Here is a 23998-nt window from a genome sequence, read left to right as displayed (position 1 = left end):
CTCATTTTCCCAGCCCTCCAGAGCCGTTAATTATATTATACTTGGAATACATATTTTTGCACAAGGGATTGCCTCGCTCCTCGGGGCAGCAAAGTGAGTCGAACTTTGTTAAAATTAGCATAATTTATGGTCTTAGTCCTCTGGCATCTGCCAGCCCTTCGGGGGGTTATTAAGACCCGAAATTTATGATTTCTGGCCAGAGGAAAGGATCTTAAATCATTTTCCTTGTAATTTGTGATGCATCAATGAAGATTTCACACAAGTTTTCTTCTTTACAAAACAAACACACGGAAGGGACCACTAAACGAATCAATCCCCCACAATTGCTTAACTTTTGTTTAAACTTTTGCCAGAAACATTTCCGACCAAGTAACACAATCCTCTTAGACGAGTATATCTGTTCAATTTGTATTTGTATCGCCTTCGGAAGGGCACCCACCAGCAATAATAGAAATCAACTTCGTGGAACTTTCTTCTCTTACCAAAGTTTTGTTTGCCATTGCAGGCGTGGCTCTTTGTGGAAAGCATTTAATAATGTAAGGCGATTCCGGCCCTAAGACTAGGACTGGCCATTCTGTAATTACACACGAGTTCAGCGAGCAACAGGAAGAGGGACAGACAGAGCTGGATTGTCTGGACGGGCAGGATATACCAGGAAAGGACTCAAGAGAAACCCAGCCAGCGAAACGGCGTCCAACAAGTTGTCTCCAGGCCCAACCAAGAACCCTCAAACGAACTTGGACTCAAACTCAAACACAAACTCAAACACAGCTCGCTGTCCAGGGCGCTCTCTGACTGCCACCCGCAACCCAGAAGGGACCACACCCCCAACACCCCAACACCCCCACACAGAGGAGAAGCAAGCAGCAAAACGGCAGCCGTGGATACCAAAGCGCTGCGCAGTTCAGCCGCCACTGTGAAAGCGACATCGACGCCGTCGCTGGCACCGGCACCGGCACCGGCATCGTCGCAGGCACCGTCGCTGGCAATCTGTCAGCCGCCCCCACCCACACCGCCCTATCAGCGGCTAACCAAAGCGCTGCAATGCGATCCCCGCTGCGGACACGAGGTGAGTGCAATCTGAGGTGGGTGGGCGTGAGGCGGGAGTTAGTGGGCAGGGGCCAAGAGGGCACTAACAGGCGATTCTCTAGCAGCAAATTTGAGGTAAAGTAAACAACGTGTATCTGTATCTGTATCTGATAATCACCCACATACCTGTAACTTTTTCAACTAAGTGTGAAACGGGGGCAAATACTTGTACATTTCTAAGTGATTTTCAAAGAGCGATGGGGCTAAACGGAAAGAGCTGCCTGTTCCCTTCTAAGGCGACAAAATTGGCTAAATTTCAGGAAGTTTTTTTATACAAAATAAACTATTCTGTATAAATTTTTTGGTGTTTTAATTTTAATTAAAAGAGGTGTTTTATTGAATTTTATTTATTTGAAAATATATTTCAAGATGGCGGCTTCAGCCACCACCAAAGAAGCCGCTCTCGGCAGGCGCGTTACCTTCCAATGCCTCCGCATGTGATATGATATTAAATATTTATAAAATATACAAATGACTATCAATTATATTTATTCATGCTTTGCGCAGCCAGGGCAGGGTCCCCAAAATTTCATTTGCTTTAGTTTGAATAAATAAATGCAGTATTTGTTTTACAAATAGAGCCGTTTGCCTAATACCCATATTTAATATTTGCGAAATGCAATCATAAAGATAAATATAAATACCCATAATTTGTAGGCGTTAAACAAATTTCGAAAATAGATAAATGTAGCACAAAGTTTGACAAACAACATTATCATTCTACAAATCTTATAATTTCTAGTTCTAAAAGGAAGCCAAATTTGTGTAGTTCTCGGTTAAAGTTTATTTAGCAAAAAAATGTCTTTGGGGAATAAACATAATCGAAGTAGTATTTTCCTTAGGAAGATTACGGCTAATAATATAGCTACCCCTTGAATAGGATTTCTTCTTTAAGTAAAGGTAAAAGAGTCATTAATTCAAATGAAATCTAACTGCTGAAATCTCATATTCTTAAGTCCTATATCAAAAGCCCTCTCCTATTACGTCTCACTTTACCTTAAGGATCCTTAATCTCCCATTGTATGTGCATAGTAAACCATTTGACGCTCAACAACCCGCCATGAATTTATTCCGCATTTCGAAGCTTCCGCTGAACAAACAAATTTCCACTTGGCCCAGTTTCTGGTGTCAAAAGCATCTAAATTGGTAGGACACAAATTTCATCTTCACAAAGTGTCATGCCAGGCCACGGAACTTATTGTGCCAGATTAGCGTGTCCTTGCGGATGATGAATGGTCTGCTTGTTCATGCTACGAGTATAGGTAGAAGACCATGCAACCTGTACAATGTACGATGTATGTGGCATGCGGCATGCGGCGACGGCGGCGGCACAAAAAGAGTTCACCTCTGACATGCTGACGTCACGGCAGCTCAGCTCCAGTGTAGGCCAGACCCGGCCCAGGTCCAGTTCCAGGCCATTGTCGCCCCTTGTGTGTGTTAGCTAATACACAAACCCTCTGCAGCAGCGCTGCAATTATGCGGAGGTTCAAGGCTAATTTGCTTGTGCCCCAATGGCTTTGAAAGGGGGGAGCGCGAGAGCCCGAGAAGAGAAAACTGTCTGTATGTGTGTGTGTGTGTGTGGGCTCATGCACCGTGGAATTAAGCTCTGTGGGGGGGGAGAGAGGGGGTGCTTTGTATGTGCGCGTGTGACCGAATGCAAGGCAGCCGCATTACGTATACGCCGCGTTTCGTTGCGTTTCGCCTTAATTAACGCCCACACACACACAAACCCCTCTCGATGGCTCAAAAGGTGGATTAAGCCAACCAGCCAACAGCAGAAATAAAACAAGAAAAGCCTAAGCCTTAGAAGCAGAGGCGTTTAATACTCTTAGAGAAAAATAGGTTCTAGGGAAACCACAAGGAGATTTGCATAAAATATATCTTTTGAAAGTGAGATTTGTATGATTTGTTCGAGATATCTTTGGAAACAAGCCAAGCCCTGTTTTCCTTATGATATATACAGAAGGACCTTTTATTTTCGACTCTGAAAGAGTATAATATGCCTGCAATAAGCAACAAGCAGCGGCAAGTGGAAGCCACGATAAGTGCAGCCACAGTTCAAATTACATTAACAAAAAAAATGGTGCCCCCTTGACCTTGACTAATTGTGAGTCCAGCAACAAGAGCGAGGGCGAGTGCGAGGGCGCGGACGAGGGCGAGGGCGAGGGCACAGGCACTTTTCGAAGACCACATTCAGCGCACACTATAAATGGGGGCAGCACTCGTATAACAATAAATTAGCGGCCAACAAGTTTCGGCCCGGAATATGGAGGCAGTCAATGTTAATTGTTACAACATGTGTACCCACCGCAAATAATCGCTGCATTCAATGGCCCAAGCTCAAGGCGGTCTTTAGTGGACTTTTGTCCCTGGTGGAAATCAAACAAGGAAATTGCTCATACTTTGAGTGCCTTTTGCACATGCAAATACTTGAAATTTAAGTTAAATGAATGCCAAAATGTATTCCAACAAAATACCAATTTATTATCCTTGCGGAAGTCCTAGGATCTCTTTGCTTTGTATGGTTTCAGCCCCTAGTGTTTGGGGTTAATGTGGGGTCAAAACAAAGCCAAAGACGAAACCATAGACTCAAATGGAGTGTGGGAAAGACAAATTGTTTAACAATTGAATGGAAAACATATATTCACGTATATGAAAAGGCCAAGCCAACAATTCAACTTTGGTTTACTTTTGTGGTGGCAATGGGAAGCGGTATAAATTTGATTTAATTATATCCAAGCCATGCCAAATGCAAGAACAAAATGTGTGCGCTTGCTGTTAAGTAAAGATACTGAATATGGAATAATATATTGCTAGTTGTTTGCCCATAAGAGAATCTTGTATCTCTCACATCCGTAAGTCTACGCACGGTCATCGGATCGTTCTGTATCTCAAATAGAAGAAGCGCAAGCCTGCAGATACTGTTCTGGAAAGCTTTGCTTTCTTCGAATGAATGATGAATGGGCTCTATTCCGTGCTGTGGAGATTCAGAATCATAGAACCTGAGTGAAAAAAGTATTAAAAGCGTCAAACCCCAGCAGCCTAACCAGGTTGATTAATATAAAATGTATAAGAAACAAAAGTACTCAGATGTTTAGAGTATGTAGCAGAAATCAATGGAGACCTATTGTCCTGTTTAATATCATATAAGGACTAAAATAGGATTTTATGTGAAAATAGCAGATATAAATTTAAATATTTCTACCTTCCTAATTCTTAATTTTTCCCACTTGGTCTTATCTTCCAGGTGACCATTGGCCGTCGCATTGGTCTCTACAGATTCTGTGGCGACATCGGTCGCGGCAATTTCTCAAAAGTCAAACTGGCCGTCCATCAGCTAACGCGTGGTAGGTTTCTATATTAGATTTCCATTGATTATATATTGACATCCTCCTATTCGATTGCCAGACAAGGTGGCCATTAAGGTGGTGGACCTGGATCGGGCTGGACTCGATGCCAAGGCGCTGCGGATGCTGTCCAGCGAGATAGCCACTCTCGAGTGTGTTCATCATCCGAACATCTTAAGGTGAGACCAAAAGCGTACACTGTGTAATGGCATTCCTTTAACCTTCCATCTCTTGTAGGCTTTTCGAGGTGGTTGAGACTTTGGGACGTGTCTATCTGGTCACCGAGTGGATCCGCGGCGGAGAGCTCTACAACCACATCACCCAAGGCGGTCCCCTGAGGGAGATTCATGCGGCGCCTCTATTCAAACAGCTCCTGCTGGCCGTCAAGCATATGGTAAGATCTAAAACCGAACCCCATCGAGATCCTTTGATAACTCTAGTCCTGAAATGCGCTTATAGCACAGCCTTGGCTATGTGCATCGCGATATCAAGGCGGAGAACGTGCTGCTCCTGTCAGAGGATCGCCTGAAGCTGGCCGACTTTGGTTTCAGCACACAACTCATCAATGGTAAGCCATTACCACTGCCATTGTTTTACCTGTTCTAAAATATCACCAATCGATCCCTCGGATAGGTGCCAATCAGAAGCTCGACACATTTTGCGGCTCACCGCCATATGCCGCCCCAGAGCTCTTCTCCGATGATCATTACATAGGCGCCCCCGTCGATGTCTGGGCCCTGGGCATTTTGTTGTACTTTATGGTCGTAGGGAATATGCCTTTTCGGGCCCCCACCATACCGGGCCTCAAGGCAGCCATTCTTAAGGGGGACTATCTGCTGCCGGGACAGCTCAGTTTGCCCTGCATAAGATTAATACGTAAGTGAGAGATCCTTGAGAGAAATGGAGAGTCCTCTATCTTTTGCACTCCCTTGCAGAGCGCGTTCTTATCCACATACCCGCCCAGCGGCCCACCATCGATGATATGCTGAACAGCCAGTTTGTGACTTGCCCCAAGCTGAGCGCCGACCTCATGCAGTACGAGATCAATCTGCACAGCAAGCCCGTCAAGCGATCCATCTTCTGGGTGCGCACCAAGTCGCACCGCCTGAGAAAGTCCGCCTCGCTGAGGGACCGGTATGCGGAGGTGGTCAAGAAGCCGGCTATTAGCATGAACACGCGCCAGCAGGACGAGATGTTTGTGCAGAACTTTCTGCAGCCCATTGAGCTCGGGCACGAGCTGCTCCTGCAGGTGCCGAGCCAAGTCAAGGAGGCAACGGCCGAGCCGGCCAAGCGTCCTGGCAGGCGGTATCTACTCTGCGGAACGCTCAAGAAGAAGGTCACGCCCATGGAGACGGAGCCCGAGAAACAGCTGTCCTGTTCGAATGGCAGCCAATGCCCCTCCGCCAAGATAAATCCCTGGAACGTCGAGGTGGCCGAGGATTGTCCCCTGTTCAAGAACTACGATGCAGAGACGGGCAGCTGCGTGATGCTGCCCACCGCCACCGAAGATCTCAGCAAGTTGGGGGCTCTGGAGTTCGAGGCGCGCCAGCTGCTGGCCGAGCTGGGTCTCTCCTCGGAGATGCTGCTCAATGCCCGCCAGAGTGGGCCCCGCTCGGACATCATTGGGGCCTATCGGATTGTGGTCAACCGGCTGCAGAAGCAATCGTGGCTGGCCCGCAAACACGTCGAGATGGCCCTGCACATTGAGCCCAAGGTGGAGAAGCGAATCGAGCGCTCTTGCTGTATACTCTAAGTAGGGTCATAAACCTGTTGAATGTTTATATTACTCACCTGGTTCTGGTCGATCTTGGGGTTCCGTTCCCCCAAAGAAAGGTAATCTTAGTTGTCCATAGCATACTTAGTGGGGCTACAGCAGATGATTGTCTAGGATTGAATGTTTTTTATATAAAAGAATGCTCAAAATGTCTCAGAGAGATGGCTGCTATCAGTCGAAAGCCTTGGGATCGGGAAGTTAGAGCTTTGTCACTTTTAAGACCAAATTTTACGATGCCAAAAGTTGAAATCGGAGTGTAGTGCCTCGATGGAGTACCAGTTTCAGACAGCAATCATCTCTGACTCCTTCGCACATGTATCTTAGATCCGATCCCAATGGTCCTGCACTTGCCCAAAGAAGACACCCCTTAAGGCCAGCCACAATTACCCCTAGAGATGTATGCTATGGGTAAGCCTTTCTTTGGGTTGGGTTTCAGCCACAGGACCTGCCACAGGCCATGCCCAATTAGTGTCAATTTTGCCAGCTGTAAGAGTCGGCAGAAGTTTGTTGTTAACGTAGTCTCGTTTTTCCTTTGGTTTCCTCCTCATTAACCCAGCAGCATAGCGAGAAAGTTCCTTATTTCAAGTAGTTTGTGTTGTTTCAAACTGTTACAGCCGGAGGCGAATAGTGAAATTGATATATAAAAATATATATATATACCTACATATAGTTATACCATACATATAGTCCAAGTATTATGTATTTAGTTGTTGGTCCATTTTTGAGCATACATATACAGGCGAATATACGAATATGAATATGAATATGAATACATCTATAAATATGAATATTGCGATCTTTGAAAACCCTCTCAATGTACAACGTTGCATAAAAATGTTTAATTGATCATCAAAAAGCATGAACAGTGTGTTTTTTGTGTATTGTCTCCCGTGGAGTCAATCTCGTACTCGTACAATAAAGCAGCATTATGAAAGAATCGTAATCGTACAAATCGGAAACATATTATAAACTAAGTCTCATCCAATCGCCAAGGTATATTCACACATACTATATATAATGTGAGGCTCTACCGCTCTCCTCAGCTATCAAACGTTTTAGGAGCAATCTCATTGGGCATTGGGCCTTGCCCCTTTATGAATACACCTTGCACTCTCTATCTAGCCTTATTATATTGCATTTGCAGCATCCGCCGGGCTCTGCTCTCTGCCGCTCGCTATCGCTGTCGCTGCCTCTGTCGCTCCACTTTTGCTTATTGTTGTTGCTTTTGTTCTTTTTGGCGCAGGGCAGAGAGCGAGAGAGCCAACTAACTGGGGCTTCTCTCAAACGACGGCTCTCTCACTGGGTTTGCTGCCGCTGCTGCTGGTGCCGGCAGCGTCGCCGTCTCTTACGCTCTCTTCTGTGGAGTGGAATGGATTGATAAGACGTTGGTTTTGAGTGGAAATTGAGTGAGAATTTTATGGTAAGATGGAACAGATGGAACTCTCGATTTAAGAAAGAAATATTGTGTGCAGCAATCTCAGACGGACGCGACTGTTAAACCTAATCAAGATCTCGCCTCTCCACATTACCGATTACAACAACAAATACTCACCTACTATGGCAAACGAGTCCGAGTCTGAGGTGCCGGCCGGCCAGTCAATATCCGGCATGGTCGGCCATTCAATATCCTCCGCCGTGTCCCAGTCAACGGCGCGCGTCTGGCTAATCTCGAAGAGCGCCGGCGAGCACATGCCCAGCACCTCCTGGCGCAGTTTCTCGAGTAGCTGCTGAAAGCTGTCACTGGTCTTGCACAGGAAGCAGACGGCCAGCGAGGGATCCATGGCGGAGAAGCTCAAGCGTGCCGCATGCTTCTGATGGTAGGTCTCGTCGTGTTCCTGTTCGCCTGAGGAGGTCTTCTGGCCCACCACGCCCGTCCTTTGCGTGGTGTGTGGATCCAGGTACAACACTTCGTCTTCGACGTATCCAAGGAAGTACAGAGCCTGATTTGGACGGCCGCCGATCATGCCACAGCTGCTGTCCAGCTCGAGACAGCGTTTCAGAGCTGGGATGTAGATGGGATTGATGTCGCTGATGCCCAGCCGCAGGGGGATTATAAGTAGAAGTGGCTTCCAGGCATCTCCTTCCAGGCAGAGTGAATCTACAAAGAAATAAGCGAGGAATAAGCATGGACTCCTTGGATTCCAGTTCAGCCATCACTCACAGACATCATCGAGGACCACAGTGCTGTCCATAGCCACATGGACCACCAGCGAACACCAGTCATCGAATAGCACCAGTTTTCTGAAAGCATCAGAGTAATCTCAGATTACAATCCCTCCTATATACGAATGGATATCTCTTCTCCACTTACTTGAGGATCTGTGCCACTGTATTGGGTCCCAGCCACTCGCCCACCGCCTTGTTCTGGGATTCACCCATAAGGGCGATCTGGTGTATGGAGTAGTAGCTCTTGCGGACATCTTCAAAGCGATTCACAATCTTGAGGTAGGTGGCATCCTGGCACTCGGGTGTCCAAAACCAATCGCGTCCCAAATGCAGGTCAATAAGGGCCTGAGCGAGGACCATCTGGCCGCAGCGCAGCATGCAGCCCCATCCCCTATCCGTGGTGAGCTGCACCTCACCTAAGGGCATGAAACCGTGGCGATAGGTACACCACAGTCGGGACTGTATATCCCTTCGGATGACTTCTAGTTCTGTGGAAAGGAATAAACGATGATTGATGATTTGCCTCTAGTGTTGGCGTCCACCACTCACCCTGTATGGCATTGTATCGTCTGCCCAGCACCCAGACGTCAGTGTTCCGTTTGGGTATATCCTCTGGCTCGCCGCTGCCCACCGCCTGGCCTACGGCACTGGCCAGGACGCTGTCCGGACCCAGATAGGCTTCGAAGACGCTCTCCATGATTCGCGTTAGCTGATCGGCGAGGATAACCAGCATGGATGGAGGCGGAGTCCTAGATTCCCACCTTCGTCGCGGGCGTCGCCTTCCGTTTCGTTTCCGTTAATTGCCTGCCAATGACGTTTCGGTTTGTCTCTGGCTCTGCCTCTGCTCGGGCTCTGTTTCTGCCTCTGCCAGCTGCCTTTGTTTTGGCCTTTTATTGTCGCCTCCGCTGCGCCCTGCTCCAACACCCTGGGGGGGTCACAGCAAATGCATTTGTTGTTGGCAGTGTCTGGTGCTGATTACACCTTAAATTCGTATTTTCTGCTTCCACTATGTATTTTTTTTTAGAACTCGAATTGATTACAACGATAACAACAGCGACGTCGCTGCGCTGCCACGACGAATGTGTTGACGTCGTACCGCGAAGTATTGGAAAACGTCATAAGGTTAACTAACAGTGCGCCTAACAGCACCAGCTGTGCTATTCTTGAGTTCAAGGTATATTAGCCGAAAGGGGTGGGTTTGGCTAGCATGCGTTGCATTTTCTGGGCCGTGTTGATGTTGTCCATACCCTCTTTTTTCTCAGCAAGTTTGTAGCGGGCGGATTTGAATGTCGAGCAGGAAGCAACGCCACCTGAATAGCAGTAATATGATGGAGAATTTATCTCAGTCCCAGTGATTCCTAAAAAGAGAAACCAGTTCAACAAACAATGGAGGTTCAGCAGAAGACAAAGCTCCGCCTGAATGGGGAACGACACTCCTCCATAGAAGAGCGCTGGAAAAGCGAGGCTGCAGAAAATGACACAAGAAGAATTCCTAAACAATTTAACGTTGATTTAATTAGCAAAAAAAAAAATGTACGTGCGCTCCTCAGTTAAGCAACTTTAAGCGCACAGAATTTGTTATTTAAATCGAAAAAATCATCCTCGGGCTCGGGATCCTCTACCTGCGCTCGTAGCATATCCGCATTAGGATCTGCTGTCTCTGTGGAGGCAGTCGCTGCTGCTGCCTTTCTCGCCGCCTGACGTTCCTTTTTGAAGCGCTTCTTTTGCTGGACTTTGAGGGCGGCCTGATCCACCTCCGTCTGCTTCCAGGAGGGAATGAAGTCCGCACACCAGTCAAACAGATAGCAATAGAAGTCGAAAATCAACTGGGAGTCGGAGAGCAGGTAGTGCTCCACGTGGTAACGCACATCCGGGCGATTCCTCAGCAGATCGTACAGATTGTAGAGAAAAGCTCCGCAGTAGAGCTGGTTCATTCGAGGACTCGGCAGTGGGTGATCCAGAAGGGAATTCAGGCCGTTTAGTTGGTAGACCACCGCCTGGAACTCTGCGAAAGCATGGAGCACCGTTGTGGAGTATAGATCGAACTTCTTCTTGAAGATCTCCTGCATGTGAAAGTGGGGCAGGAGACGCTCCTGCACAAGGTAACAATCCGATTTGGGCACATGCGCCATCCTCTCTGGCACGGGCAGATCCAAGAGGGAGGGTTTCACACCCCTCTTGATGCCCTCGGCTGCTTCCTTGTCCCGCACGGCCCTCTCTTGCTTGAGGATCTTGCCAAAACGTCGATGGAAGGACTTGACCTCCCTCTCGGCGGGAATGGTCACATCTATGGTTCGCAGGGCAACCAGACAGAGCAGCAGGGCATGGAGATGCAGCAGGTCGCAGTGCTCCGAGCGATGCAACCAGTAGACAATGGCCAGAAAGTACAGCCGCAGATCCTCCGGCAGTCTTTCCAGCTGCGCAAACAGTTGCTCCGTCTTGGCATGAGGCACTTTTGATTCGAACACCGCTCTCAGGTGCCGGGCATCCGGTGCGGAAGGCACAAAACTATAGGCAGGCGGCTTCTCGATGGGCATCTTATGGTATCGCACATTGGTCACCCTCACAGCCCGCGTAAGGTATGTGTACTCAATGGGCAGGACGGCACCCTCGCCATTCACGCGTGGCTCTGTCTCGGAGCCCTCCACATTATGGAGCAACGCAAACACATAGTTGAGAATGGGCAGAGCCAGCTCGTTGGAGTCGTGGTGGGGAAAGTGCTCGATCTGTGGGTTATTGATGTACTTTCGCAGGTGCAGTAGGTCCACAAAGAAGCGGGATAGGTGCCCCGGGTAGAGTTTGTCCAGGAACCATTGCGGGAACAGCAGGGTTTTATCTTCCACTTCTAGTTCGGGGCCGCCTTCCGGTTCCTCTTCATCTTCCTCGCTGTTTGATTTTGCTTCGTTTTCACCAGGAGCTGGCTTGTTTTCGTTCTCTTCCTGCTGCTCCTCCTCTTCCTCTGCTCCGTCTGCGTCAGAAGAGTCATCATCCAAGCCCAGAGGGTCTTCTTCGTCACTCTGTTCCTCCTCACTGACTGGCTCGAAGTAGGGGAAAGCATTCTCATAGTGATCCTCAAAGAAGTCGTACGCGTGGCACAACTCATTTGAGTACCCCTCAATGGCGGCGTTCACCTGTGCCACGAGCGAATCCCTTTGCGACTGCAGAAAATCAAAGATTATTAGAGAAATCTGGAGGATCAAGAGGAAAAACCAACCTTTTTCAGCCTGGAAAGGACCTTGGCCAAGGCGGACTCTGCTGTCTCCCCGCGCAGCCATTGGAGGGTTACCCGAATGCGTCGCTGTTGCTGCTTCAACTTCTTGCTGCGGCCGGCTTTGCCCATTCCTGCAGAAAAGAAGTTCCTGAAGGCAGAACGGGCTATATAATCGTTGCCCAAAAGGGCGGCGAACAGCGGCAGCTTTTCCGCACTGAGGGTGCCACGACCGCACAGATGCTCCACGCGGTAGATGCAACAATCCAGATATTTGTAGGTCTTTCCAGGCTTCGCAGAAACCGTAGCCGCAGCCGGGGTCTGTATGCCGCCCAAAATTTTGTTGGCTTTTGTCCGCTTTTCCATGTGCTTCGCCTGGGCGCGACGCAAGTCCCGTGTATCCTTCGGTTTGGAGTGCTGCTTCACCTGCTTGGTCAGCACCTTGACGGTGAGCGTGATCAGGGGTATGTACTTGACGTTGTGGATGTAGAAGTCCGAGTCGTACGAGAGCACGGGGCAGTTGAGCTTCCTGGCCAAGGCCGCCAATTCGTCATCCGCCTCGAATACGCAGCGCATGATGGGAACTCCACAGTCTCTAACGGCATCCACAAATACCTCCTTCAGGTGCAGCGGGAACAGGGTAATGGAGGCATTTGGATTGATCTTCTTGATGACGGAGATTTTGCCCCTCAGTCGCTTACCAACGGTTTGCAATTTGCGCTCCTCGTAGCCACCATCCATGAGCACATAGGGACGGATGCTGCACTCGTCCAGGACCTGAAAGAACTGCAACACAGCGCGATAGAAGTCATCGTAGTCCCCGCCAAAGGCCGAGTAGCAGCCGGTGACATCTTTGTACAGATTGCAGGCCAAATTATCCCCATCGATCACCAGGGCTGTGGAGTGCAGCTCGTACGGCTTCAGATAGATCTCAGCGCGCTGCGCTATATAGCTAGTAAGGCCGCGAACTCCCATAATACCCCCTGCACTTGTTGTTTATTTTGTGTTTTTTTTTCTCCGCGTGTTTCACGGCAGTGCGACCGTTTCGTGGGTGATAAGAATTATAGCCAAAAGGTGGTAAAAAATACCCAAAAATACCAGCTACCCACTATTTTATGAATATTTAAAAAAAAAAAACAACCCATTAACCGCGAGTATATATTTAAATGAAGAAGTTTAGCACCGAACTTGTGAAAGATATCGCAACAAAACTTTTTTTGATCTACAAGTGTCGTAGGCTCCAAGCTGTGTATCGGGATCAAGACATTTATACAGAATATAAATCAGATGCATGGATAGAGCTAAGACATGTTAATCTGAGAAGAAGTTGTTGGTAACGTTTAAGGTCAGCTTGGCAGCAGAACTTTCATATTAATTGCAGCAAATAGGGTATACAAACGCCCATAACATTGGTTAAATGCAACAAGTGTTCAAAACCTAACCTCATGCTCACTTATATTTTATGCTTTGACCTTTCTCATTTAAACCTTAATTTAGATGAAATCCACTTATCCTGTAGAAAATTGATTCATTAATCGGACAAAATAGTGGGTTCAAGCTTGCGTGCCTTAACTAGCTAGTAATTTTCAACCGAATATCAAAATCGAAGAATATGATTTCTGACTTAACCCATTGTCGACCAGTGGGAATTATCATACTCCTTAAGAAAATGATTTAACCTAAAGTATTTTGCCGCAGTTAATGGGAAAGATATGGTGGATGAATCTACAGCAAGAATGTACAATCAGTATTGTTTTCCACGATTTTATTCAATCTGCCGAATGTTTAAAAAGAGGGGGCACAAGTGGGTTAAGTTCATGTGCCCACCGGTATATTTGCGGTATATTTGGAAAATTTGACGGTATATTTCAGACGGTACGTGGCGGGCACACTGCCGCACCAAATGTTCCGCAACGCGCAACATAACGAAAAAAATTTCATCGAGACTGCGCTGCCGACGAGTAAAAAATCATCAGCAATTTAAATACCAAGTTAAAGATTGTGCCCTGTTTGAGCTAACTACGAAAACACACACACGAAAAATACCCGAAAAATATATTCAATGAAAGTGTGATTTGGAAACGCCGTTTAAAATTGTCGAGCGCGTGCATATATACGGGTTCCGTTGGTTGGTTTTTTCTGCTGCCTGTGCTACCACTTTACCTTTACGTTTACCTTAACGCAGCAGCAGCAGCAGCAGCAATACACTCATTTTGTTCGTGTTAATAACTTTTTGTGCGTCTTTGCTTTGTGGTCGCCATTCATTTCATATAGTATTATTTTTCTCTTGGATTTTTCTTCTTTCGGCCGAAACAACTACAACAACAACAACAGAAGCAGCAGCAGCAGCAGTAGCAGAGAAACAGCAACAAGCAGACAACATGGATGAAAGAGCGAGCGCGAAGATCATCATATACTTACCGTAATCGTATCGTGAATGAATATCTTGTCTATGTGTGAGAGGCGTGCTCTACGTGTGCGTATGCGTATACGTGTGTGTTCGTGTGTGTGTGGGAAACCGACCCCCCAAAGCATTAAATAAATAATCGTGTGTGCAAATAAATGTTCCAAAAAATAAAAGAAATTGGCCAAAACGTAGCAAAGAAAAGTGTGAAAATTTATACCCGACTTGGATCAATCGACAATCGCCATTAAGTGCACAATCGTATGGAAAAGCTCTCTCACTGTAGGTCCGGTCCCTCTCTCTCAGTCACTCGGGAGTGTGTTCGTTCTCAGCGATCCGTTTACTGTTTCCCGTGAGTGCGCCTGTGTTCGTGTGCGTGTCTGTCCCGAAATTTAGACAGTGTTCCCCGTAAGCTCTCAGTAGAGTTTGGAGCTGCCTCAACCTCGTCATTTGTTGGATACGGATCAGACTTGCAGCTTCCATCAGGATCAGCATCAGCATCAGGATCAGGATCTTTTGCAAAAGGTACGTTATAGTGTAATAGAAATTGCATTCCCATTGGCCTGTTACCCAAGGCCATTTATTCCAGGAATGCCACACAGGGTTCGAGGCTTCTCTCTCACGTTTCCTGTCTTCCGCACATTTTCACACGTTTCTGTTTCTGCTTCTCTTCCTGCAATTGCAATTTTTCGTCGCTTTTCTTTTTTGATGATTCCCACGCCTTCCGGGGCCTGCCTTGGGCGCAGGTTTTCAGGTAGTCAAACCAAGAAAAAACCCCGAAAAACTCTCATTTCGTTGAAAGATTCCACTCTGTTGAATGCCACCGTAGGTGGCCCTAGCGATGGAGAAATCCAAAAAGAAAAGAATTGAAATGTTTTCTGGGACAGGAGGAGAAAATTAGACACACAGCAGCGAAAATTGAGTAAAATTAGCCACCCGCTGATTCCCGGGCCAAATCGCTGGAAAAATATGAAAATTGTATTCCGCACAAACGCACTGGATATGTGTACTTATGGATAAATCATCGTTATTATAATCTGAAACTGCAGCAGCGGCAATTTGGCATCAATTTGGATTAAACGCCAGGCGGTCGATGCTGATTTTGTAGGATATTATTGCTCCCATTTTTCCGAAACCCCATTATGTAATTTTCCCCAAGTGCTGTTGTGCTGCGAAATCAGGTTGATTGCAACACAGATAGGGTCGTGAAGAAGGAGGGGGGACAGTGCGACGACGACGATCTGGCGACCGCCGACAGTTGCCAGCAATTTCCGGCGCTTTTTTGGCAACTCGAAAAATTGGGCACAAAAGTTCATCCCAGGAGTTGAAATGGAAAAATGGGTTCACGGAAAGGGAGCAGGATAGGCGTCGCCGCAGAGTTCTATTCCGTCTATTCATATACCATTGTCCCCTTTTCCCCATTGCCCAAAGTGGTTTATAGTTTTCCTACAGCTGCTTTTGGCTGCGATTTTTATAGTTTTTAGTGCTAACCCTTGAAGAGAAGTCAGTGCAGAAGGTCGACGCATTGATACCTAAGGAAAGAAAATAACTTCAAACGCACTGTTGTAAAATATTCAGCCATCTTTATTAAATGGAAAACTTGACTCCATTTAGCTTAAAATATAGAATATCATTTAGGAAACCAGTTAATATATAGAAATGTGTGTCTGTTGCATACTAATTCGAAATGAATTGACACCCTTGATACCCTCTGATTGCTGGGTACCATAAAAAGAGTTTGAATTTCAAATAAAATCCACACACATCGGCGTGGAGGAGCAGCTGCTGCTGCCTTGCTGCATTTGTATGCGAGTGTGTGTGCGTGCGTGTGTGTGTTTATGTCTCAAATGACACTTGCGCCAACGTCGCTGCTGCTGCACAATATTTCTGTAGAATTTCATAGTAGGAAGTGCAGAACCACCAGCAGCAGCAGCACCAGCAGCAATAACAACAACAACAACAACAACGCACTTGACGATTGTCCGGAGAGTGGTGGTGGTATTGTTGTCCCACTCTCACCTGCCCGCCAAGCGCAAGCAAATAGAGAGTTAGACAAAGAGAAATGTACTCGTGGTAGATGGATGCTCGCCAGCCCTAAGCCGTGTAGGTGTCCTACCTTGTAATACTCTCGTCGAGGGAGGGTATTATCGGTTCGATCGGTTGTTTGTAATGTCGAGAAGGAAGTCTTCTATCTACGAGGCTATCAAATGTCTCGCCTGTTTGCGATTTCCTTGGTTCTTACTCCAGTTATTTGGCTCAATTGTCCAGCAGTCGGCAATTATTCAATTGTCTTTGATTAAATGTGCAAATTTGTCTAATGTTCTCTCGCTCGCTCTTTCTTCTCTCTCTATGGAGTAGCGGATGTGGTCGCTTAAAGCTGCAACTAATTGCGATTATAATTTGTCACTGATCTCACTTTCTCAATTGTGATTTGTCTACAGTTGGACAGAGAGAGAGAGAGGGAGAGAGCGGGAGAGAGCAATTATGCGTCATTAAACATTACACACATGTGTATTTACCGTTGAATGGTACGTATCTAACGCCTGTCTGTAATAAAAAACCATTGCAACACTCGCCAACAAGAACCGAGAATAAGAAGGAACCTTTGGTTCTGCTTCTTGACCTACAAGCCAGCAGCGACTACGCGGCCAGCTCCCAGCATTTCCTGCCCATTTATATTTACTGTTAATTATTGTTTATTTTATATACATATCCATGCATATATGGTGTGAGGGAGAGGGTGGTGGTGCGGGGCACATTGGGCATTAGCTAATAAAAGCTTGCAAACAATATTCCAAATTTCCAAATTGTTTGAAATGCAGGCCCCAGCTGGCAACAGACACCCACACACACACACACACACACGCATACATGAAAAACCAACAAATAAAGTAATTATTTCCTTTCACAAGCTCCAAAATCGGAAAAACATAAAGAAACAGAGGGAAAACCGAAGAAGCCTCAAACCAAAAATAACATCCAAATACCCCCATACGCCACTGTGTCGGCGTCGACTTTTGTAGTTGTGTGCCGTTGTTGTTGTTGTTGTTGTTGTTGCTGTTGCTGCGCTGCCTCTGGTCTCTGCTGCAGCGGATCCAACACGTGCAGGCGCAGGCAAAATATAGTGAGCGAGTGCAAGAGAGTAAAAGCAAGAGAGGAGTGGAAAGCGCGAGCGGAGGGAAGTAGACAAACGGTTTTGCATTAATCTCTTAATGCACACGACAGAGAGAGAAGGAAGTTTTGCGAACCGAAGCTTGCAATACCCTTGCACAAGCAATATATGCATGTGTGTATATGATCTTATATTATACTTTGTTGACAGCAAAACCAACATACTCTCCGAAAGAGTAATATACAAACGGAACTCGATGTGATTGACAAGTTTCGTTGGCGCGAGTGTGCCTGTGTGTGAATGGAGTAAGTGGAGTGAGTAAATGAGTGAATGAGTGGAGTAGAATGCATTGTGAATGAACCGCACACCACCGCACTGCTTACGTATGTATTTCTATGATTGATTCATGCAAAATAGCTTTATTTATAGACCAATGAGATGACTAAATTGGCTGTAGGCACCTTTTCCATATCCGTTATGCCCGGCCGTTGCTGCCACTCCTTTTATCTATATTTGGCCGCGGCCACGGCCTTGCCTACGCTCTACTTCGGCTATTCTTTACGTTATCGTGTGTCTGGACAGGCATTGATCATGTACCCTCGTTACCTTACCGATTGACAAACCGGAACCCTCTCCAGCAATATCATTCGCGTATATGTATCGGCGCTAGCGTTAGCTCTCCCTCCGCCTTGGCTCTCTCCTGTGTATCCGTCTCCGTCTGTGGGTGTGGGTGTGGGGGGGGGGGGCGACGGCATCGGCATCGGCTTGAGTTGTAATTTCGCGAGTCGTATCTGTCTGTCCCTGTCTGCTGCCCATAAATCATGCGTTTTGCAGTCAAGTTTCTTTTATTTTTTCGCCTCTTTTTGCCTATTTATGCGACGCAGCGGCTACCGTGAGCGATGGCGCTTACGTCATGGGGGCCGGCTACCGTACATATTTGGCCATGTTTTACTGTTGTCAATTGGCCAAATGAGAGCCAGCATCAATGCAAAATATTGAAAGTAGGTAAAGAGTGTGGCACTGGCAACAGCCGATTCCGATTGAGTCATCGTCCCCATATTTTCCACAGTTGTGAAATCGCACTCGCGTATCCATCAGATATGTACTACAAGATGCTCCACACATTTTTGTAATTAATAATCTTGGATAAACAGCTGGAGAGTAGAAATATCTATCTCAATCTCTCTGTCATCCGTTGCCCATTTGTTCCATTTTCTTCGGCTCCTGCGATTTTCATTGGAAATGCAATCATTTTTTGGCCAACATTTATCCATAATTCAATAAATTTATGTACAAACAGCCTCGTTAAACGGAAAATTATAACAACTCTTTCGTTCGCATCGATCGTCTCCTTATAAATCTCCTTTATATAGACATTCGACATTTGTTTTGATTTGCCTACGTTCTGAATAGCATATAAATCGTGCAGCATTCATGAATGGAATAATGAATGGGATGGGAAATGGGTAATTGGTTATTTTTTTGCATCTGCTTTTTTTCTTTCTTTCTTCCTTCGCTTTTTTCTGCGGTCTGTGGTCTGTGACGTCAGGGCGATTATAGAGTACTTTGTAGGCCTTTAATTTAAATAGTTTTTGTAATTCTTTGATGGGTTGAACGATGGAAACAGTAAGATGTAAGGAACGGAGAGCATTCCATGCGTTCCATTTGCAAATTTATCCTTTCGCTTATGCGAAATTTACACAGCAAGCTTGTACGTCATTCGACGAATTTCCCCCATTGCAATAGGGATATAACGCTTATTCATCGACACAGATATTACAGACTTAGTGACTCAACTCTTGGGCCTCGTAACAAACAACCTCCCAAGTTCTTCCGAATGAATGCCCCATAAAGCCACTAGGTATGATTAACCGAAAATATCCATCCATTCAGCCGAAAAGCGAAACCCACTCATCATAGCAGCCAAACAGCTGACTAACCCACACTCTTGATCGATCCGTACAGTGCGATCGGGTACAGTGGGTGGTGCATACGGAGTAGATTACGAGTAGATCCAATATTTACACTACATTGATGGACATATATGTACCTCATACGAGTATCTACAATATGTTTACCTAGTTTTGTGTTTTGTGTTTTGTGTGCTTTGTGGGGAGAGGCGGCCTGGACTGAACCGAATGTTCTCTCTATAGGATCTTGCAGCTTATTTATTTATTTATTTATGTGTATAGATATTTTGTTGCTATTTATAACTGGCATACTAATTTGTAATTTGTTTAATGATTCACTTAACGCTCACTTTATGAAGTGTGGGAATTTGAAGACCCAAGAGGAGGCCCCTCTAGGCCCTGTCTACGCGTATTGTATCGGGAATCCGTTGAGGAAAGAGCTTCACAGAGTGTTGACCCAACGAGTTATGGCTGATAAGATTATTTCCAAGAAGGCCATAAAGAATATTCCCCGAGGTACTAGCAGGATGGATCCGGAGTGGGAGTGGGAGGAGTCTCCCCCTCTGTCTCTGCCTCTGCCTCTGGTGCTGCCTCAATCAATCAGCATTACCTGCCGCTGGGCTTCCCATCTATTTCCGAATGTAAACAATGTCTCTGGGATCTCGAGGATCGCTCCCCCTCGCTCTCTCGGCCGCTGCTGCTGGAACATAAACAACTCATTTCAATGGACCATCAAACATTTATTCGCAATTACTGGATCCCAGTTTTATTTTGGCAGACCTTTTTCACGTTCCCAGACTCGGGATTTCTTATCAACGGATTACATCAAAATGTTTTGGGATGTGTCTCCCTCTCCCTCTCTCTCTCTCTGGCCAGCAGAACCAGTTTTCTTGAGGTTTCCTTTGCCACAAACCGAGTGAAAACCACAATAATAATTCCCATAATTATAACAATGCCCCACAACAAGAGATACAGATACAGAAATCCAACCAACGAAAAAAAGAAGATATCCAAGTGTCGCCGGCCCCAAAAAAAAAAAAAAAACACAACCAAAAACCACAACAAAGCGAAAGACACGAAAAAAGAGAAGACCAAGAGAAGACGCGAGTAGAATCACAGTGCGGTTTGGACTTTGAAATACAAACTTTTGTGGTTACAAGACATTTTTCTAGACCACAGAGAACTGTCTCTGGCTCTATCTCTGTCTCTGTCTGTCGCTCTGTATTTGTGTCTCTGTTATTTCTTTCGTTTTTCATGGGCAAAGCCAAAGAAGTTGTCAAAGCCAAAAGCGAGAAAAAACAGAAGGAAACAGGGTTGGGTAGGCTTTGGGGCAAGCAGCTTTAGATACCCTTTTGGGGGAGGGCCAAAGTTCTTTGGAAATAATAAAATTAAAGCCTCAGAAGATTTGTCTCTCAACCGATTGATCTTTGAGCTTTGGAAGTGTCTAGCGAGCCCATCGACACCAAACCAAACCGCGACCAGATCGCAGACAGATACACTAACCGACCGAGGGGCACTGCTGCATGACACGCTACACGGTACTTGTATAACCCAGTCGGTCTCTCAGGTCTCAAGAACAATCTGTGGAAGGTTTTCAGATATGTAAAGATTTTTGGGTAAGCTTCTCCCAAATCAAGTGCTTGATCAGAACTAGAATACCCTCTAAAACGAGGGTACCCTCTAAAAAGGGTACCCAATGAAAGAACGACAAAGATACAGCGAAGAGGAAAGATACATGAGGAAGAAAAAGAAGGTGTGTTGTGTGTAGGAAATGATATGGATACAAAGCGACGCAAAGTCGGAAGAAGAAGTATTCCCCAACAACAAAAAAGAAGTTGACGAAGAAGTGTCGAGAGAGAGAGAGAGAGGAGTAAGAGGAGAAAGAGCCGCAGAAGCAGAGCAAAATGGTCTTAGTTTTTGTTTTTGTTGTTGTTCGGTTTGCGGTGGTAAAACTTTAACAACTTCTTGAGAGTTTGAGAAGGGTGGAGGGGGGCGGGAGAGGGCGGCGGAAAATCAAGTTTCAGCCCAGAGATAAACAACAGAATGGAACAATCATACAATCATGCACATAAGTATGACAATGACAAAGCAGAATGGAAAGCATTACAAAAAAAAAAATGTTGAACAAAGTTTTATGAAGGGAAATGTGCCGTTAGTAGAGTTTAAGCTCAATTAAAGTTCCATTCCAGCAGTCAGCAGGCGGTAGCACCATTCGCATGTCGCAGATGCGACAACGTTTACGCGTGACTGGCAAAAAAAAGCACAACAGTTGATTGAATCGCCGAAAAAACAGCTGATTTTGTATTTTTCCGCAGTTACTGTTTCAGAACATGAATATATTTTTGTAGGAAAAACATCGAAAAATGTACGAGTACCCCTTCGCTTATGGGAACATTGTAAAACGAATCCCCACGAATCATTCGAATGTGGAACAGGGGGGGTATGGTTTTAAACTACAATTAAAACACGTCGCCGTGGTCGTCGTTGTCGACCATTTTGGCTTTAACTTCCATTTCAATTACTGCCAACAAAAGAATGGTCTTGCCACTTGATGGCACTTGTCGGAGAAGGGGGGGGAGGGGCGGGAGACGAGACGCTGCAGTTTCGTTTCGTTTCGCTCCAGAAAAAAAGGCCCCGTAAAAATGTGTCATGGCTGGCAGTTGAACTAAATTACTTTTTGGCTCGAAGCTTGCCGCCGACTCCGTCGCCGACTCTGCTCTCGACTCTCAATCATTGGACGTCGTCGTCGCACCTGATGAGTGTTGTGCTGTGCTGTGCTGTGTGGCCCGTAATTTGTTGGCTTCCTGCTTCTGCAACAAGCCGCTGCACATGCACCGCTTGGCTACACTTTATTTTAGCCCTGCCCCGCCCCCCTCTCTCCCTCTCTCTCTATTCCTCTCTGCCGTTTGGGTTCAATGCGCCCCAGGTGCTTGGAGGCAGGCTCCTGCTGCCGCCTGCCACACGCAAAAATTGATAAAGCAAATCCATCATGTCCTTCGTTTTTATCCGTATTTTTCGGCAAATTAAGGTGCCACTCGGTGTCTGACACGGCCCGAGGCAGGGCGGCGGCAGTCATGCCACTAATTACGCCCACCCACATCATCTTGACCAAAGTTGAATGCCTCCGATGACGACGCACGTGCCCTCACATGTTTCCCAAAGCAAAAAGGTTAGGAAAAACCTAAATGAGTGCAGAGACAGTGGAGAAGAAAGGGTTAGGATAGGGGCTTCGAATGAGGCGATACCCTGGGACTTTGTGTGATTTGTATATGGTTTTATGAGTGCCTGGCCGAAGCAATGCTGCTTTTAAGCCTGCTAAAGTCAAGATTTGTGGCTTAAGAGAGAGAATTATCGTAAAAATATGAAATGGAAATCATCCAGAAGGTATTATTTATGATCCTATAAAACAACGGTGGGCAGTCCTTTAGCGAGACTCTAGTCGAGAATAAATATGCCGATTTGTGCACACGCTATGTATGTTGTTTTTTCAATTCTCGGACATTCTCGAGTCGAGCATCAATGTGCCGTATCATGGGAGAGCTGAGGGAGCAGTTGGCAGCAAGGACGTGCCCTGCTTCAGTCAGAACCATGACTCTTTCCATTAGTCGTCCATTACACGGTATTTAAACGAAGTTTTGTTAGAGTATTTTTCCTCTCTGGCTTTCAGAGTTTTGTTTTCTTGCCTCTGCCTCTGACTCTGCCTCCTCTGTGGCTGTGGCTGTGGCTGCTCTGTCACTCTTTTGTAATCCGCACGTAAACCGTTTTACTTTTCCCAGCGAGACTTTTATGCGAATTTCATAGTTGTTTTAACCCTTTTCCTTAATGTTTCGCACACGTCAACCTACAAAAACACAAAAAACGCAGAAGAAAGAGGAAAAAATAATAAAAAGGCGCAGAAGCAACCGAAGAGGTTACAAAAGCGTCAGAAAAGGTCACACACCTTGATTTCTTGTTGGTGGCTTGTTCCATTCCCGAAACGTTTCCCCCACTGCGAGGATTCCGGAATCGGAATCGGAATCCTGATTTGCCCAAAGGAGAGGATGAAAAACCAGTCCAGGACGACACCCTGTGCGCAGGTGCACCTCATCGTTTAACCCTTCTGCGTGCAGTGCGGCGGCGGCAGCGGCGGCGGTCCGCTTCAATTTCAATTTTGTAAATTGAGTTTATATTTCGATTTATTGACACGACAACCAGTCCTGACTCCTGACTCCCGACTCCCGACTCCTGACTTCAATTACGACTGTCCTGTCCTCTGTCCTCTGCCCTCTGCTCTCGCTCTTCCGCTCTCCCTCTCTCTTCTGTGCTTTGCACTTTGACTGACATTTATTACCATTTGTGCGCTGCTCTGGGTTTCCTGGCGCTTTTGCGATTTATGCAATGCGCAGAGCAATCGATGAACAACAATGGCGTCCCCCCAAGGTACAGTACAGCCAAGGGGTACAGGGTCTGTGTGTGAGTGTGTAAAGGGAAAGGATGAGTGGGAATTGTTTGGGTTTTGAGTGGAAATTGGTGTACTCTCTGTGAAGAGAGAAGGGGAGAAGCTTTTTGAAGATTGAAGACTGATTTTTTGGTCAGAATATCATTCCAAATAAAAACCTACTTTTCAGAGAACAGTTCTTTGTACATAGATCCCTGAGCTCAAAGAAAGATTGATCATGAAACCCACTTCCTTCGTCCCGCTCATTTGAATTTTCCTCGGCCAAAAGTATTTCCTGGTAAATCCCTGGAATTATCTTTGAGCGATTCCTTTATTTGAAAAATCAAAAGAAAAATCTGAAATGTCATGCTGCACTCGTATTCAGGCAACAACGTGGCATGCCGCACCAGCAGCAGCGGCACCAGCGAACGTGTTGCAAACAAAAAGCAAAAGAAGTGCACATGCAAACACTGGACTGGCCCCGGCCCAAAAACCATTCGGATCGCATCGCATCGCATCGGATCTTTTCATTTCCATTTGAGGGGAATTTTCCACTTGAGTTTTTCCTGTG

General features: G+C 46.2%; 4 protein-coding genes across 6 annotated transcripts in view; 2 read left to right on the top strand and 2 right to left on the bottom strand.

Moving 5' to 3' along the window:
• The first annotated feature begins 613 nt into the window (after window positions 1-613).
• On the top strand, window positions 614-7153 carry LOC4817594 (serine/threonine-protein kinase NIM1). 2 transcript variants are annotated; one of them, XM_015180879.2, is made up of 7 exons: window positions 614-1069; window positions 4337-4436; window positions 4498-4615; window positions 4674-4830; window positions 4896-5004; window positions 5070-5312; window positions 5372-6189. In XM_015180879.2, the coding sequence occupies exons 3-7, from the start codon at window positions 4560-4562 to the stop codon at window positions 6187-6189; spliced, it is 1383 nt and encodes a 460-aa protein (XP_015036365.2). In that variant the 5' UTR covers window positions 614-1069; window positions 4337-4436; window positions 4498-4559. The 2 variants fall into 2 exon arrangements, with proteins under 2 accessions (XP_015036365.2, XP_001356997.4); XM_001356961.4 differs by lacking the exon at window positions 614-1069 and adding an exon at window positions 4100-4188 and having other exon boundaries at window positions 5372-7153.
• Window positions 7154-7451: 298 nt separating this feature from the next.
• Window positions 7452-9484, bottom strand: Atg4a (Autophagy-related 4a). Its single transcript, XM_001356960.4, has 5 exons — window positions 8926-9484; window positions 8522-8864; window positions 8372-8451; window positions 7763-8308; window positions 7452-7567 (listed from the first exon to the last, which is right to left on the bottom strand). The coding sequence occupies exons 1-5, from the start codon at window positions 9107-9109 to the stop codon at window positions 7491-7493; spliced, it is 1230 nt and encodes a 409-aa protein (XP_001356996.1). The 5' UTR covers window positions 9110-9484; the 3' UTR covers window positions 7452-7490.
• Window positions 9485-9865: 381 nt separating this feature from the next.
• On the bottom strand, window positions 9866-12640 carry ast (protein asteroid). Its single transcript, XM_001356959.4, has 2 exons — window positions 11591-12640; window positions 9866-11534 (listed from the first exon to the last, which is right to left on the bottom strand). The coding sequence occupies exons 1-2, from the start codon at window positions 12557-12559 to the stop codon at window positions 9927-9929; spliced, it is 2577 nt and encodes an 858-aa protein (XP_001356995.2). The 5' UTR covers window positions 12560-12640; the 3' UTR covers window positions 9866-9926.
• An 806-nt stretch (window positions 12641-13446) lies between these two features.
• The window catches only part of S (EGF receptor activation regulator Star), a 33680-nt gene continuing 23128 nt past the window's right edge, over window positions 13447-23998 (top strand). The window contains exon 1 of one of the 2 annotated variants that reach the window (XM_033379526.1): window positions 13447-14513. The gene's annotated coding sequence lies outside the window, so the exon portion shown is untranslated. The remainder of the gene's footprint in view (window positions 14514-23998) is intronic. The other variant, XM_015180877.2, reaches the window with a different exon arrangement.

The sequence above is a fragment of the Drosophila pseudoobscura genome, chromosome 4 (genome assembly GCF_009870125.1).
Source record: "Drosophila pseudoobscura strain MV-25-SWS-2005 chromosome 4, UCI_Dpse_MV25, whole genome shotgun sequence".
Lineage (NCBI taxonomy): Eukaryota > Metazoa > Arthropoda > Insecta > Diptera > Drosophilidae > Drosophila > Drosophila pseudoobscura.
Note: the sequence above shows the minus strand (reverse complement) of the source record. Positions and strands in the feature narration are given on the sequence as shown.